This window comes from Canis lupus, chromosome 12 (assembly GCF_003254725.2).
Source record: "Canis lupus dingo isolate Sandy chromosome 12, ASM325472v2, whole genome shotgun sequence".
Taxonomy (NCBI): Eukaryota; Metazoa; Chordata; class Mammalia; order Carnivora; family Canidae; genus Canis; species Canis lupus.
In genome coordinates, this window is record NC_064254.1 from 33,500,234 (window position 1) to 33,515,939 (window position 15,706).

Sequence of the window (15,706 nt, forward strand, 5' to 3'; positions counted from 1 at the left end):
ATTTTGATCATTTTAAATGTTTCATTTTTGAAATGCTAGATTATGCTTTGTGGTGAAGAAAGGAGATTTATTTTGATACTCTCTTCCTAGTTCAGTGTCTGAGGGCTTCTGTAATCTTCCTCTTTAGTCAAAAACTGAGTGTCTTGTCTTTTAGAATATGGCAGTGTCAAGAAGCCATAGCAGTGGACATGATTTAAGGGCTAGAAGTAGGATCTTTTTAAAATAGGCTTTGCCTCTCAATTTATTGGTGATGTCATTGGGCTTAAATGTACATTATCATGGAATAAAATGCAATACCTAGATAATTTCAGTTTGTTTTTTAAAATACTGAGTTTTCGGGATCCCTGGGTGGTGCAGCGGTTTGGTGCCTGCCTTTGGCCCAGGGCGTGATCCTGGAGACCCGGGATCAAATCCCACGTCGGGCTCCCGGTGCATGGAGCCTGCTTCTCCCTCTGCCTGTCTCTCTGCCTCTCTCTCTCTCTCTCTCTCTGTGACTATCATAAATTAAAAGAAATACAAAAAAATACTGAGTTTTCCTTTATTTTAGAGGACTGCATAATTTAGAGGACTTCTTAAAGATGTTTTCCAAACCCTCATCATAGTACTGTATAAGCAAAAAAAAATTTATTGCTCAAGTGTATATTTCTTAGGTATTATAATTCATCTAAGACTAGGAAAATAAATGCTTTATTTTTCTCATTTTACATAAAGATCTGTTAAAATAATTTTAAGTGTGAGTGAATGAATTTTTAGTTATTAGAAAGTCACTCATAGAAATTGAATAGAAAATTAATATCTTTTTATGGATATTTAGTTCTGAAAGATGAAATATATATTCTGGCTAGAATTTCAAGATTTCTTACCTATATAGTTTGTTGCTTTGGTATATCCGTCCTTAAATTTTCTCTGTAGTAGATTTCAAAATAAAAATAATGAAGTTAATTTCTTAAGTTTACACTTACGAACAAAGTATCATCTGAATTCAATCTTTGTAGCTCTCACAAATGTATATAAGGTAGTACTTGGATTACTATGAATATGTAAAAGAGTGATCTCTAAAATTATCTCTGCCACGCATTAGTGCGTTTGTGATACTGCCTCAACAAGATTTGAAAATGAAGAGAGATAAGATAGTTTTTACAGTGATGGACTCTTTTGCCTTTTTAATTTGTAGGACAACCTGAGATGCCAGCTCTAAGAGTAATTCGTGTCTGAATTGTTGAAATCCATCTAGAATAGCTACCTCTTTTTGGAATAGTTTGTAAGGTTTAAGACAAAGATATTCCTTACTCATATAGGTCAATCCACTGTAGGTAGCAAAGGAACAGACTGTATTAAAAGCAGTATGTCTCAGCGTATGACTCTGGTAAGAAATATGTATTATATTATGATCCAGCCTGCATGTAGTCACGTTTGCACAAATATGCAAAACAAGGGCAGCAGGTGGCTCAGTTGGTTAAGTGTGCCTTATGCTCAGATCATGATCCCAGGGTCCTGGGATTGAGCCCTGCATCAGGCTTCTTGCTCAGCGGCTCCCTCTCCCACTTTCCCCTACTTGTGTACTCTCTCTCTGTGTCAAATAAATAAATAAAATCTCTTAAAAAAAGAAAAGCCAAGTATGTAAAACAATTCATTAATACTTACCTTTACTTTTGTACCTAACAGTACAATGCAATATTTCATTTTTTTAAGTTCCAAAAATTAGACTTCAAAACCGAGTAATGGGCCATGTCTGCAATTTGATAAACTATGTTTAGGATATGTCCCTTATTCTTACCTTTAAGTTTTTCTTTACTCTGCACTACTATTCACATGTACTATATTATGTAGTTTTCTGTGGAGATGGCTGATAAAACACCTATTTAAACTGATGCAGTTGCAGTCTAAAGAAGAAGAGGAACTCTGGGAACCCATATAGATTTGTGACATCTGGAAGGAAAGAAATTTTCCAAACTGTTTGCAGTAGTTCTGAGGGCAGGAGTCAGGATTACCAGAGGATCTCTTATTTGTTTGATTTGGCTTTTTCTCTCTTTTCCAAACAATGGGTAGTTTCATATTCTGCAGTATTTTAAAGGTTGTTCTAATTTGGTGTGAAAGTAACTCTTAAACCAGAATTTGAATTTTTAGAAAGAAGCCATTTTGGCCTGAAGAGATTCCAGATTATTATAATGCAGCAAGTAAATAGGAAGGAATCCCTTATAGATTGGTTCCATGATTCTTTTCAGGGAAGAAGTTTCAGTAAAATATATCAAAGAAAGAATTTTAAATTGAGGGACAGAAAATAAGCTTTAGTTACTCCTTCCCTATTTGGCATATGATATCTGAACCTTAGCTGATTTGCAAAGTGAATGAATTTGGCCAGATTATTTAAGTTTATTTTCAATTTTAAGGCTTTCTGATTTTAAGTTAATCAAGGATTAGATTTTTAAATGCCCGCTAAACCTAAGACACTTATATGTCAACATTTAGAGTTTTACAGGCAGGGGTATGAATTAAGATCAATGAAGACCTGTTTGAGGAAACTGCTAGAATCCTGCTCAAAAATATTTGAAGTTTGTGTGCTTTATGGCCACTTAGTCCGCAGATTTGAGTGCTCATCCACTAAATACAGATTGTCCAGGAAGAAAAGGAAGGAGGGATCTAGCATTTTAAGTATTTAGTTGGAAAGAATTCATTACTATAAACTTCATTACTATAAACTATACTTTCTTTGAAATTATTTTGCTATAAACAAGGTGAGTCTTATCTCTGTTATAGGTGAGAAATAAAATGTGAAATGGATTATGTTAAACTTCTGAGAATTGTGTATTGTTATAGGCTGATAATTCTGTATTTGTGGTTATTAAAGAATTGATAGTCATGATGATAGGTTAATTAAATAATATAATAAATAACTTCGAGGGAGACAGTTGGGACTAAAAATGAGTAGATATATGTTCTTAGAAATTATATATCTGTATAGCTAACAAAAATATACTCATATAACAAAGTTATGAACTTTTTAGGTAGTTGTAGAAGAAATGATCTTTAGGAATGGTTTGAGAAATGAATATGAGTGAATGAATGTTTTATTTTCTTGGTCTAAGAGAGGTAGGCTATATATTTAATGGAATGTTATTCAGTTATAAGATAAAATGAAATCTTGCCATTTGTGACAACTCGAGGGCATTATGCCAAGAATAGTAAGTCAGAGAAAGGCAACTGTCCTATAATCTCACTTATATGTAGAATCTAAAAAAAGAAAAAACAAATGAGAAAACAAGATCATAGATACAGAGAACAGATGGGTTGGGGTAGAAGGTGGGCAGATGAGTGAAGATTAAAAGGTACAAACTTCCAGTTATAAAATAAATAATTCCTAGGGGTGTAATATATAGCATGGTAAGTATAGCTAATATTGTCTTGTATATTTGAAATTTGCTAAGAGAGTAGGTCTTAAAAGTTTTCACCATTAGAAAAAAAAATCTGTATCTGTGTGTAGTAAGGGATGTTAACTACACTTAACTATGTGGTGATGATTTCACAATGTATACAAATATGGAATCATTATGTTTTGCATCTGAAGCTAATATAACATTATATGTCAATTATATCTACACAGAAAAAGTGAAAAGAGAGGTAGGCCTTCTAGTGGATAATCCACTGGATGTATGTCTTTTCCTTCTGTCCTACAGGACATTTCTGTATAAATGAGAAAGAAAAAGTTTAGAATGTATAACTGTGACTTAGGTTTCTGAAAACTAGAAGAACATTATATTTAAAACTAACTGATTGTATGGACTCAGGAGGAAACTGTCAGGTAACAATTCATTAGGCTTTTCTTGGTGCAGAGGTGACTCATATGTCAGCAGTGTGGATGAGGGAAGTAACAGTCTGCTCATGAAGATTCTGAGGCTTGCCTAGCCTCTAGTTGACAGAGTACATTTATCAGTAGCTAGCAAATAATGTGAAAAGAGTTTTAAAAAGTGTAATCTCATATAAAGGATTTAAATGATTAAGAACAATTACATTAAGATTAAATGTATATATTTGCTATTTTGGGATCCTGATACATGGTTTGTTATTTCACATTCAATGATCATGCTTGTTTTTTATACAATAATAAAATCTCTGGGCTTCATTACACTATGCTTCATACTCTTCATTACACTGTATCAAAATACACATATTTAACTGGGGCTTAAAAGCCTTGTTCAGCTTATTTAAGAAAAATTAACAAATCTGATTATTTACTTTAAAGCTACAGAAGAAAGAAGATCAGCAGTTGGAGCCTAAAAAAAGTACCAGCCCTAAAAAAGCTGCAGAGCCCACTGTTGATCTTTTAGGACTTGGTAAGTAATAAAAAATACAAGTCATCTTAAGAGTTACAAAATTATTGAAATCTTTACTTGAAATGAATATAATGGCTTTATCATTAGTATGCCAAAAGATACCTGTTAACTGAATTTGAAAATGATGTGATTAGTGTGCTTAGTTCCCACAAAAAGGGAGCTAATGTCTGTCAGCACTGTCTCCACTGAAATACAAGTAATGAGTTCCTTGGGGGAGAGAAGAGATATCAAAGTAATCTTCAGAGGCTTAGTAGACTGACATTTCAACATTTAAGATATAGAGAAGATTTCTTTTTCTCTTCTTTCCCCCCACCCTTACCCCCGCTTCTCTTTATTTAGTTTTCTTGGGGGGGATTCCCTTAGCAAAGTAATTATGGGGTAACCTTACTGTAATATGTGCTGGTTTAAAATAAAATTTAATTTTGGTTAACTGAAGCAGTGAGCTTTATACTTAGATCTAGTGGCTAAATTCCTTTCATTTATTTGAGGACACTAAGAAGTGCTCATTCTAATTGAATGTCGTATTTATTCTTACGGCTGACAGATATATGTTGTCTGCCTGATAAATCAACAGGCTTCCCATTCAAGGAGTGTTTATACTGTGCTTACCTACAAATACTGTCAGCTCTTTTTTTTTTTTTATCTTCTCTTCCTACAAAAATAGCTTTAAATAAATGGTTATTTTTAGTAATACCTGAGCCTTCAGCAGTAATTAATGTATTTTTTTTTAAGTTTGGAGAAGGATTAACAGGAAAAAAAGATACTTAGTTGAACTTCATATACTGCTTTCCTAAAAATTGATCTTTGTTCTTATTGAGTAAACTGTTTTCTGTTTAAAGAATTATAGTTGAATTTTTTATTCATTTCTTAAGGAAACTGGTATATCATGCAAATATATCCTCGTGGGTAAAAATTTTCTGTGGTAGTGAAAATAAGTAGTATATATAGCTGTAATTTTGAAAATAGGGCTTCAGTCTAGAGGCTCTGAAATAATTATGTTGAATTCTACTCCATATAATTTCTCCATTTTATTTTATTTTCTGTAAATGAAAGAAGAAAAGACTTATTACCAAAGTAAGAAAATACTTACTAAAACTATAAGCATGTTTGTCTTCACTATAGCATTTCCTTTCTAGTCTCAGTATCTGGTTTATTACTTTATAATTTAGAAATGTAAGCTATAAACCAGACCTGACTCTTATCCTACAGATTCATTCATTGATTCAAAAAATACTGATTAAGTAAGTGTCTACTATGTTTCTAGGCACCACTGTAGGCACTAGAGATATAGCTATGAAAAGAACCAGTGGAAGTACCTGACATTTTGGAGCTTTCATTCTATATGGGGAAACAGTGAATAACTGTTAAGTACAGTGTTTTATGGCTCATACACAGTAAGTGCTATAGATAAAGTAAAAATGAATAGCTGTAATTTTAAATAAGGCAGCATTAAGGGTGCTCCCTAAATATTGCTGGAGCAAAGACTTGAATAAGTTGTGGATATCTGAATGTGTGGGGCGAGAACATTTTAACCAGGAGAATATCAAGTGCAAAGGCTCTGCAGTAGTGGCTTACTTGATGTGTGCAAGAACCAACAAGGATGACTGTGTAGCCAGAGTGGAATGAGCTCTGGGGAGTAGTGACAGAGGAGAGGAGCATCCAGGTGAGGAGAGAGGTGGGTAGATTGTAACAGGGCTGTGGCTTTTCTCTGAGTATCTTGGAAATATATTGGAGAGATTTGAGCAAAAATGTACATAAACCGACCTTCGTTTTTAAAGAATAAAGAATTATCGTAGCTACTACGTGAAGAACAAATTGTAGCAGGGCAATGCTGGAAGCAAGGAGATCAGTAAGGAAACAAAGTAATATAGGTGAGAGATGATGGGGAACTTAGAGTCAGTGGTAACATCAGAGGTTAAAATAAGTAATCCTGTTCTGGATGTATTTCGAAGATGGAGCCAATAGGATTTGTTGACCAACTGAAATTTATAGGGGTTACCTTTGGGAATGAACCTGTAGAACAGACAAATCTGCTGATTCAGGACCAGAAAAATTGCTGTAGTGATGTCTTGACTAGCCAGTGGGATCTAGTAGACAAATGGGGTGGCTGGCCTTAAATGCTCCACTATTGCTGCGGTACTATTGTATAGTATTAACCTCCAGAACTCAGCAGCTTATATCAGTTCACATTTCTTTTCCTTACTCTCAAGTCTGTGGGTCAGCTAGGGCATGGCATCTATGCTAGAATTTCATTTGATTTGTTTCCTACCTTCCAGATGATTGCTGGGGACTGCTTACCAACTGTTGGTAACACATATAGTTGGAGACACATATAGTGTCTCCATTTTTCAAGATCCTATAAGTGGTTCCCTATCTTCTGCCACCCACTGTCAAAACCATTACCACAGCTTTTAGGGTTTGGTGATGGCAGCACCCCTCTTCTAGTATCACTTTCTGTGAGAGCTGCTCATGCTACATAGCAAACAACTCCCAAAATCTGCTTGGCTTGTATCAGTTAATATTTCTTTTGCTCACAGTCTGTGAGTTTCCTGACATAACTCTATTTGGACAATGAGGGAGCTTTGGAAACAGTGTCTTTAGGAGAGAACCAAGGTTCATTTAGGGCAGGAAGGTGAAGGGAATATTAGAAGAAAGTAAGGGTATATAGGGGATTTGCTGGTGACTATCAGTTTTAGACCATATACTGGAAGAGTTCCAAAGGTGGCAGAGATGGGAGATAAGGTCAGAAAGAGGGAAATCAGACTTTGGAAAAAAAAAATCAAATTTCAGATTTTTTTTTTTTAATTTTATTTTTTCCTGAGAGATACAGAGGGAGAAGCAGAGACACAGGCAGAGGGAGAAGCAGGCTCCATGCAGGGAGCCTGATGTGGGACTTGATCCCAGGACTCCAGGATCACGCTCTGGGCTGAAGGCAGACGCTAAACCGCTGAGCCACCCAGGGATCCCCAAGACATTTTTTTTTTAAAAGCCTTGATAAGCATGGCATTTGATGAGTTTGTGAAAGTCTAGGAGACCGCAGAGAATCAGAGCTCCCTTCCAGCTCAAAACAAACAGTCATTCTAAGTCAGAATTGATTATTAATAGCTACTTTAGGCAGCAGACTATTTGTTTTTCTGCTGCCTGAGGTAAGCATGCCACTCTCCCCTAAGGGGACTCTGGTTTTCTCCTGTAAATTGAAACATGGTAGGGGGTAGGGAGCAGGTGCCCTGAAGTATGACTGATGGTCATGCAAAAATGACAGTATATTCCTAAGTGAATGAGACTGGAACAGGCATTAACTTAAAGCATTTGCAGAAAATATAGAGAAAACCCTTACCATTAGTTTAGTTACACAGCCATAGAGGAGCCATGAATCTTAAAGTTTGCTGTTTGTATTTGGGATCATTTTTATGTCATAATAGGTTAATCATTAAGATCCATTTTTAATAATTTATCTTCCCTTTAAATGGCACTTTGTTGAGTCCATGTTCTTTTCAACCTATACTGACTCAAGCTAAACCTATTTTCTTCAACTCACCTTTCCTGATCTACTCCCCATCCCAAGGTCAAACATAAATGCTCTCTATATGCTTATTAGTAAGGATCAGCAAGATTTTTATGAAAAGGGCCAAATAGTTTGGCTTTGCAAGCTATGTGGTGTCTGCAACTACTTAACTCTCCCGTTGTAATATGCAAGTGGCTATAAGCACATACATAAGTGATTGAGCATGGCTGTGTTCCAGAAATACTTAAAAATAGGCAGTGAACTATAGTTTGCTGACTTCTGCCTTATGTTCTTGATTTTACCTGGAAGAACTGGTTCATATTTAGGTATTAATTCAAGTTTGAGGCCAGTACAAATATGATTTATTCAGTGCTTTACTCTTTGATACCAGAAGTGGGGTCAGATACTTGATTATTACCTGCCTCTAATCTTGGAAATAACCTAATGTCTTAGAATTCCTCTTCACCAAGGGCCAGACTGAAAACCCCTGAATACTCTAGACTCCAGTCAGACTCCAGACTCCCGATACATCTTGACTTGAATGTATACTTCCTGTGTTAGAAGAGAATTGAAATCAGTTTCTGGGGCATGGGGCGGTGGTGTACTTCATGGTCCTTACCTGTGTAGTTATTCTAGGACTGGGCATTACACTGTTATGCGAGTGTCCATTTTTTGTTGATTGCTGCTTAGTTTTTACATGATAAAAACTAACAGTTTAGCAGTTGGCTAGGATAATCCTCCTAGACAAAAATTTTCATCCAGTAGTGCTTTTTCCTTTTTCTTTCTTTCTTTTTTTTTTTTTTTTGGTAGAGAACCCCATCTGAGAATTGCTTCAGGGCTGAGCAAATGCTCTAAGCATAAGGCTTTAGAGGAATCATAAATTGCTGGTGTTAAACGTGACCTTACAGGTTTCAGTTCAATCTGCCACCAAAAGTAGAAAGCCCTCCTGCAGAGTTTCTGCCTTGTGGTCGTCCATGCACTGCACGCACACTACAGCGTAGCCCGGCCCCTTGCCAGGAGGCTTGGACCAGCAGTCCTGTCGGGCACAGAGGGTATGTGTGTGTCTGGGGTGGACTGCAGAAGATGTCTGAGCGGATTGGATCCTCAGTGCTATAAAAGGCATCGTGCAAAGAATCAATATGATCTTGGTAATGAAAATCTAGTTCAGGGTGTATTCACCGCTTACATAAAATCATTCTTCCGCTTACTCACTGTAACCTAGGGAAATTTCTGCCTAAACATTTTGTGAGTTGTATTTTAAATAACTGAATTCTATGGAGGAATAGGAAGTTCCTCTAATTATTCTTAATTCAAAATTTCAAAGGAACGTACAGCTTTGGGCAAGTTTTAAAGTTTTCTCATTCATGTTCGTGTTTTGGGAAATAAAAGTATTAACTTCTTCCCACAGTGGATCGACAATGCTAGTTAAATATAGTTATCAGTGTATAACCTGCTTAATTTTCTAGTAACATATATTCCAGTTTTATATGATGAGAGAGATGAATACATTACTCTTTTTTTCTCTAAGTTTTCTTGTTTTTAAAAGATATTTTGGACAGAAACAAGCTAAAAAATAAAACCCCCCACAGAAGAAACTACTTACTTTTAAAGCAGAAAATTTCTATTTTTCAAAGTTCATATGCAGTGGACTGAAACGAGGTTGGGAATGAGCTAAATGCCAGGTGTAGCAGCAGTGGCCCTGGAAAACCACCAGTGTCCTATGAACCATGCATGCACTGACCAGATCAGGAGGATGTTTGTGTAGTTAGCTACACATTCCATTTTTCCAAGGAGAGAGGCAAAGAGAAGGAATACTCTACCTTCTAAGTGCCTTAAACAATTATGTAGTCTGTTTTGTTTTTCATATAGAGCTTCAGACCTAATGAAAACTTGTATTGCTTCTGCTCAGAAAAGTATGTTTAGTAAGCTATTATATTAATCCTATCAAAAGGAAGAATTGGTTTCATTTTTGTGAAACAACACCTGTGGAGGAAAAAAAATGCAGGTAGATGAATATATTGTTTTAAGAGAACTGGCAATAGGCAGATCCTTGCAAGTGGTCCTCAGTCCATTCTGGGGAGAAGGAAGAGTAATCACCTGAACTATCATTCCATTTTACAGATGAAGAAACTGAGGTACAGAGAGGTTAAGGTGCCCAAAGTCACCTAGGTAATAAATTATGGAGCCAGGCCCATGTTCTTAACTGTTAATTACACTATGTTGAACTGTGGCACAAAATAAAACTCTAAGATTACTAGATGACATTCTGCCACACAAAACAGACATTAGATCATTTGTCAGATTGATAGCTGGTGGCATTGTGTCATAAGAACAGCACTGGATTTAGAGGCAGTAACCTATAGTTTGTGTGGGCTCTAGTGTTTTCATCTGGGAAGTGGAAATAAGAACTCGTCTGTGGTTGATGGCCAGAATCTAAATGAAAAAATAAATGTGAAGCATATAGCATAGTAACTTGCATGCAAGACTGTGCTGAGATTGTAACCTGAATATCAGGTCAGAGGAGATGATTAAGAGATAGCTCAGGCCTTTGAAGATGTCCAGAGAAGACAGTCAAATTATGCTGTGTAACTAGGACTCTTTCAGACTTGTCAGACGCATGGTCTTTGGCTGACGGACGACTTGTAGCTCCCTTAAAAGCACTGAGGAAATCAGGTGGCCTCAAAGAAATCTAGTCTGTCACCGTGTTTTAAACATTTAGAAAGAAATTTGTTTTATGTAATTTGGTTTTATATTTATATATTCCTTGTCTTTTGAGGCTGTAAAATGGTACAGAAATATATGTATTTAAACAGTTCTATGACATTTATTCCTTAAAGCACTTCTCCGTGGTCTCAGACAGCAGCTCTAAATTGATCAGTGTGGGTCTCCTGAAGATGGACAACACTGCAGGGCTTGCTACACGGCACTGTGGTATCTATTCATAAAGGCATCCTCTGCTCCAGAGTTGGCCAGAGTAAAGAGATGTGTAGCATACAGGGGCTCAAAAGGGAGAGCAAATAGAGCAAGAGAATTAAGATCATCTTTTAAGGCCACTTTAATCAGTTTAGTAAAGTAGCCTAAATACAACGTTTTTAGCATTAAGAAAATTTAACTAAAAAATAAAAATAAATAACTCCATTTAATTGTCAGGCACCTGTCTTTTTTTTTTTTTTTTAAGCATTTGAAAACAGTTTGAAGCTTGAAAATATTAATATGCTTCAAATGGACATTTGTGACTTGAGTTTAACAAAGTAACACCACATGGAAGTTTATTTCATTCCATAAAGCAATTCATGTATTTTAATACAAAGGAATTACAAATGACACTTTTATTAAGGAAAGAGCTTTACATGATTTCTTGTGTAGAAAGCAAAAAGGGTTCTTTGAGTAACATGAAAATATATAAAGCTTTAGGAAGGAGTTTTGTCGTTAAGAACATTAGTGCAACTCATGGAAGCAGCCTTCTTTAATCAGTACTGTTTCCACTTAAATTCATTCCTTCTTAGGATGATGCCTCAGTAGTTACTGATGAAGAATTAGAGTTGGCAGTTTTCATTGCAGCAAGGGTGTACTCAAGGCTGAATGTTCATGCTCAGTCAAAAACGGTAATGAAAAACATAACATCCATTTACTTATCATATTCTTATCTGCCTTAAACTAGATTAGTAATACATAAAATCACATGTTGTTCTTTGACATTTTTTATTATTTGTGTAAATAGATTATGACCAGCTAATGCATCTGACATTCAAGTAAAGGATGAATTCAATTAATATTTATTGAGCACCAGCAGAGTTCATGGAACTCTAGTAAATACCAGAAAATGCAGCTTTTGTGTGTATATAGGAATACAAGTTGAGGATGAGGTTGCAGTCTGGAAATTGGGAGATAGAGAATTATTGCTGAGGGAAGAGTGGGATTATATAAGAGAATTGGTTGACAGAATTCAGTTTGAAATATCCAAGTTGAATTTTATTGTTATCAGTTCAAAGGTTAATTTTCTTGCTGCTGCTTGTCAGAAGAGGAGAAAAGAAGTTTTTTGTTTGTTTTATTTTGTCCTTTGAAAACTTACTTCATGTAAGATCTAAAGTGTTTATGGAGGTCATCTTTATTTTTTAAAAAATATTTATTTATTTATTCATGAGAGACACAGAGAGGCAGAGACATAGAAAGATGGAGAAGCAGGCTCCTCACAGGGAGTCTAATGTGGGACTGGATCCCCTGACCTGGGATCACGCCCTGAGTCTAAGGCAGGCACTCAACCCCTGAGCTACCTAGGCGTCCCTGGGGGTCATCTTTAGAACTCATCTGCATCTTATTGAGCATTCAGCTTTGGAGTACTATCTGTCAGGTGCTATGATACATTTGGAACAGATCTGTAGGTGAGGAGAGTAAGATGTGCTTCTGGCTCACAAGGCGGTTGGCGGAGGAGACTTGCCTGTGTGTGACTAGTCATGTGTGGTGCTGTGGCAGCAGGGATGCACTGGCCTGTGGACAGAGTGACTCTGGAGGACATATTTCTGCTTTGGAGAGATAATTCTAATCTCATTGTCATTGGTGAACTGGAGAGCCCCAGGATAGGGTTTAGTGTCAGTCATCAAATTAAGGAAGCAGGGAACCCTGGGTGGCGCAGTGGTTTAGTGCCTGCCTTTGGCCCAGGGCGCGATCCTGGAGACCCAGGATCGAATCCCATGTCGGGCTCCCGGGGAATGGAGCCTGCTTCTCCCTCTGCCTATGTCTCTGCCTCTCTCTCTCTCTCTGTGTGACTATCATAAATAAAAAAATTAAAAAAAAAAATTAAAAAAAAAACAAATTAAGGAAGCAGCTCCACTTTCTCTTCTTGATGAGACAACAGGGGGGCATGGGCAATGACTCTGAGCTATAACATGTTGCAGTAATGAGGCCTATGTCATATTGGGGCTGCCTGTCAATCTGAGTATATTGAGATGCCATTAAAAACTAAAATGACGAGTTTCTAGGTGGCTTCATTAGTTAAACAACCAACTCTTGATTTCAGCTCAGGTCTGGATCTTGGGTCATGGGATCGAGCCCCACATCTGGCCCTGTGTGCGGTGCAGAGTCTGCTTGTCCCTCTCCCTCTGCTCCTTCCTCTACTGTCTTTCTCTCAAATAAATACATAAATAAGATCTTTTTTTAAAACCCTAAAAATGAAAATATTGAGGTACTTGGAAAGGCCTCCACTTTGCAGCCCCTGGATTTGGGGTGGAAAAGTCAGTAGGCCCTGGCTAACTAGATGTGAGTGATGGGTCTCTATTGGAAGTGGTGCTGGGTCTTAGGAATTGGGAGTCATCAAATGCCTCAGAAGGGAGCTTGAGCCAGGTACCGTGCCTGGGTGGGATATTAGTAAAGCCAGCCTCACCCTTCAGGTGGTTTTATTAGGGATGTAGGGCAACTGCCACATAAACTGTTTTAATCCTAGTTGGGGAAGAGGTACCTGTTTCTGCTTGGGTACTCCAGAAGAAGCTTCTCAAACTGGTTATGGCAGTTGAGTTTTCTAGGTGCATCACCAGACTTCTGTTGAAATCCTAGACTTAATGTGCAAAATTGTCTTGAGGTGATATGATTAAACTGAAATACTTTATATAAAGCATTGCTGAAAGTACCTGGCAGTAGAATTTAAATAAAAATATTAAGTGTTGAAAATGTGTCATGAAAATGCAAAGTATTATATTATTTTTTCCTTTAGCTTATAAATTATCATTCAAAGGCACTTGGAATGAACCAAAACAAAAAGACACTAAATATTGTCTTACTTGTTTTTTTTTTTTTTATTTTTTGTTTTTACCTTTATTCTTTTGGATTATTGGTGTCAGATGAGTTCTGGTATAGCCATAGTCAATAGAATCAGCAGTCTTATTCACCATATTGAGGATTTCTAGATGACAGAGACTGGCCTTCATGACTTTGTCATATTTGAAATGTTACCTTCTTTAGATACAAAGTAGGCCAGTAAATGCATGCTGGGCACACTTTATGTTCATGTGAGGTGTAGCACTGATTTTAACAACTTTTTTTTTCTTAAAAGCACAAAACATTTTAACATTTTCTTGTAAATTTGTGGTATGTTTGTAATTTAAAACAGTCGTCTACAGAGTTTTCAGATAAAACACTGGTTTGAAACCTTAAGGTAACATTGAAAGAAAATAGTTACCCACAAGCAGCTAACTGTAGGCTTGATCTCTTGCCTTTTAAGATTGAAATTCCTTCTTCTTTTTACTGCATTGTCCTAATTTCTTCAGTTTGCTCATTGCCTTTTCAAGGGGTCCTTTGTGCTTCATTATCGTTCTTTATGATGTTGTCCCCAGCTAAATTTCTTCCATTTGCCTTAGGCTTTTCTTGTACTCTGGATCTCCCATTATTTTTATTGTCCACCAACTACTGTTTCTGCATACTGATTAAAGGAGGCTGCTCCCCTCCTCCTGCTGCTGGCTGCTCCCACCACCATTCTGTAGCTGAGGAAGGAACACAACAGTCATTCTGAGCTGCCTGTCTGTGGTGAATTCTGATTAGTTTGCACAGACATCCACTTCTCTGTTGCTTTTGTGGCCTCTGAGCTTTTATTCAGTCAGCAAAGACTGTGCTGTTAGTGGACCCTTGATCAAAAGGATTCATTGAACTCACTGTGATATGTAAATACTCTCTTGACCCAGGGCTCACTGTACCCCACATTTGCTTCCCCTCAGCCCAGTTTGCTCATTGATGACCCTATCCATCTGTATCCTTCCCTATAAACTGAGAAGATACTAGGCTTGGTAGGACAGTGGAGTGGGGAAATGAAGAGGAACCGTGCATGTGGTGCTAAATGGTTTTTGAATCTTTTGTGTCACTGCTTCTCTTAATACAAATAATTATAAACTATTTAAAAGTTGGTTTTTAAATTTCAGAATTTTAAGTGACATCTTTATAATTAGGTACAGTTTTAATTACATGACTGATGAAATGTGGTTTAAAGAGCACTCCCTAGCCTAGGGATCAGAGGGACTCCATTCTAGTGCAGATTTTGCTGCTTAACTAGGGAAGTGACTTGGGTTTTGTTTTTTGTTTTGTTTTGTTTTTTTAAGATTTTATTCATTAGAGAGAGAGAGAGGGAGAGGTGGAGACACAGGCAGAAGGAGAAGCAGGCCCCATGCAGGAGTCCGATGTGGGACTCGATCCTGGGACTCCAGGATCACACCCTGGGCCAAAGGCAAGTGCTTAACCGCTGAGCCACCCAGGGATCCCCACCTTTCAGTCTATTGGTGCCCTGGTTTCTGTAACTGGAGATAATAGAAGGAGATGCCTTTCCTGTCTTTCACAGAGACAAAAGTGATAACATGTAAACATTCTTTAAAAAATGTCCAGGAAATATGTTTATAATGATGATAATGACAAATAGTCTTTAGACTGTCCTTTTTAAATACTGAAAATCAAAAACATAACCCTCAAAATGAAACTATCCTTTTTAAAGAATACTAAAGAAAAAAAAAAAGAATGCTAAAGGCAGGCTAGTAAGTCAAATTCACAAACATTAAAACCCATTGGGAACTTGTATTTACTGATTATGCAAGGCTGAAAAGTTTTTGTTTAGGTTAAGGATTTATTTTTCAACAATTCGGTGAATGCTTAGCTTTTGTAGTAATAAGAAAAATTGATGGGGGTAAAATCCATCATATTAGGGTATTGTAGGAAGAGAAAACCAGGGTAGAGAGAAAAGACAGATGCGTTGTAGATGTGAAAGCAGAGTCCCTGTGTCTGTCACGAGCTGGAAAGGAAACCTTGGTCAGACCTAGGAGAAATTTCTTCATCTTGGGTTTTTGGGGTTAAAATGGTATCTTCCTTAATCACTTGGAAACAGTGGCAACTTTACCAT

At 36.9% G+C, this 15,706-nt stretch overlaps 1 protein-coding gene across 9 annotated transcripts in view; it reads left to right on the plus strand.

The window, feature by feature from the left end:
* The window catches only part of SMAP1 (small ArfGAP 1), a 177,919-nt gene that overhangs the window by 149,882 nt on the left and 12,331 nt on the right, over nucleotides 1-15,706 (plus strand). For all 9 annotated transcript variants that reach the window (XM_035697425.2, XM_049092243.1, XM_035697426.2 and 6 more), the window contains one exon: nucleotides 4,241-4,331. In XM_035697425.2, coding sequence (XP_035553318.1) covers nucleotides 4,241-4,331 — 91 coding nt within the window. The remainder of the gene's footprint in view (nucleotides 1-4,240; nucleotides 4,332-15,706) is intronic.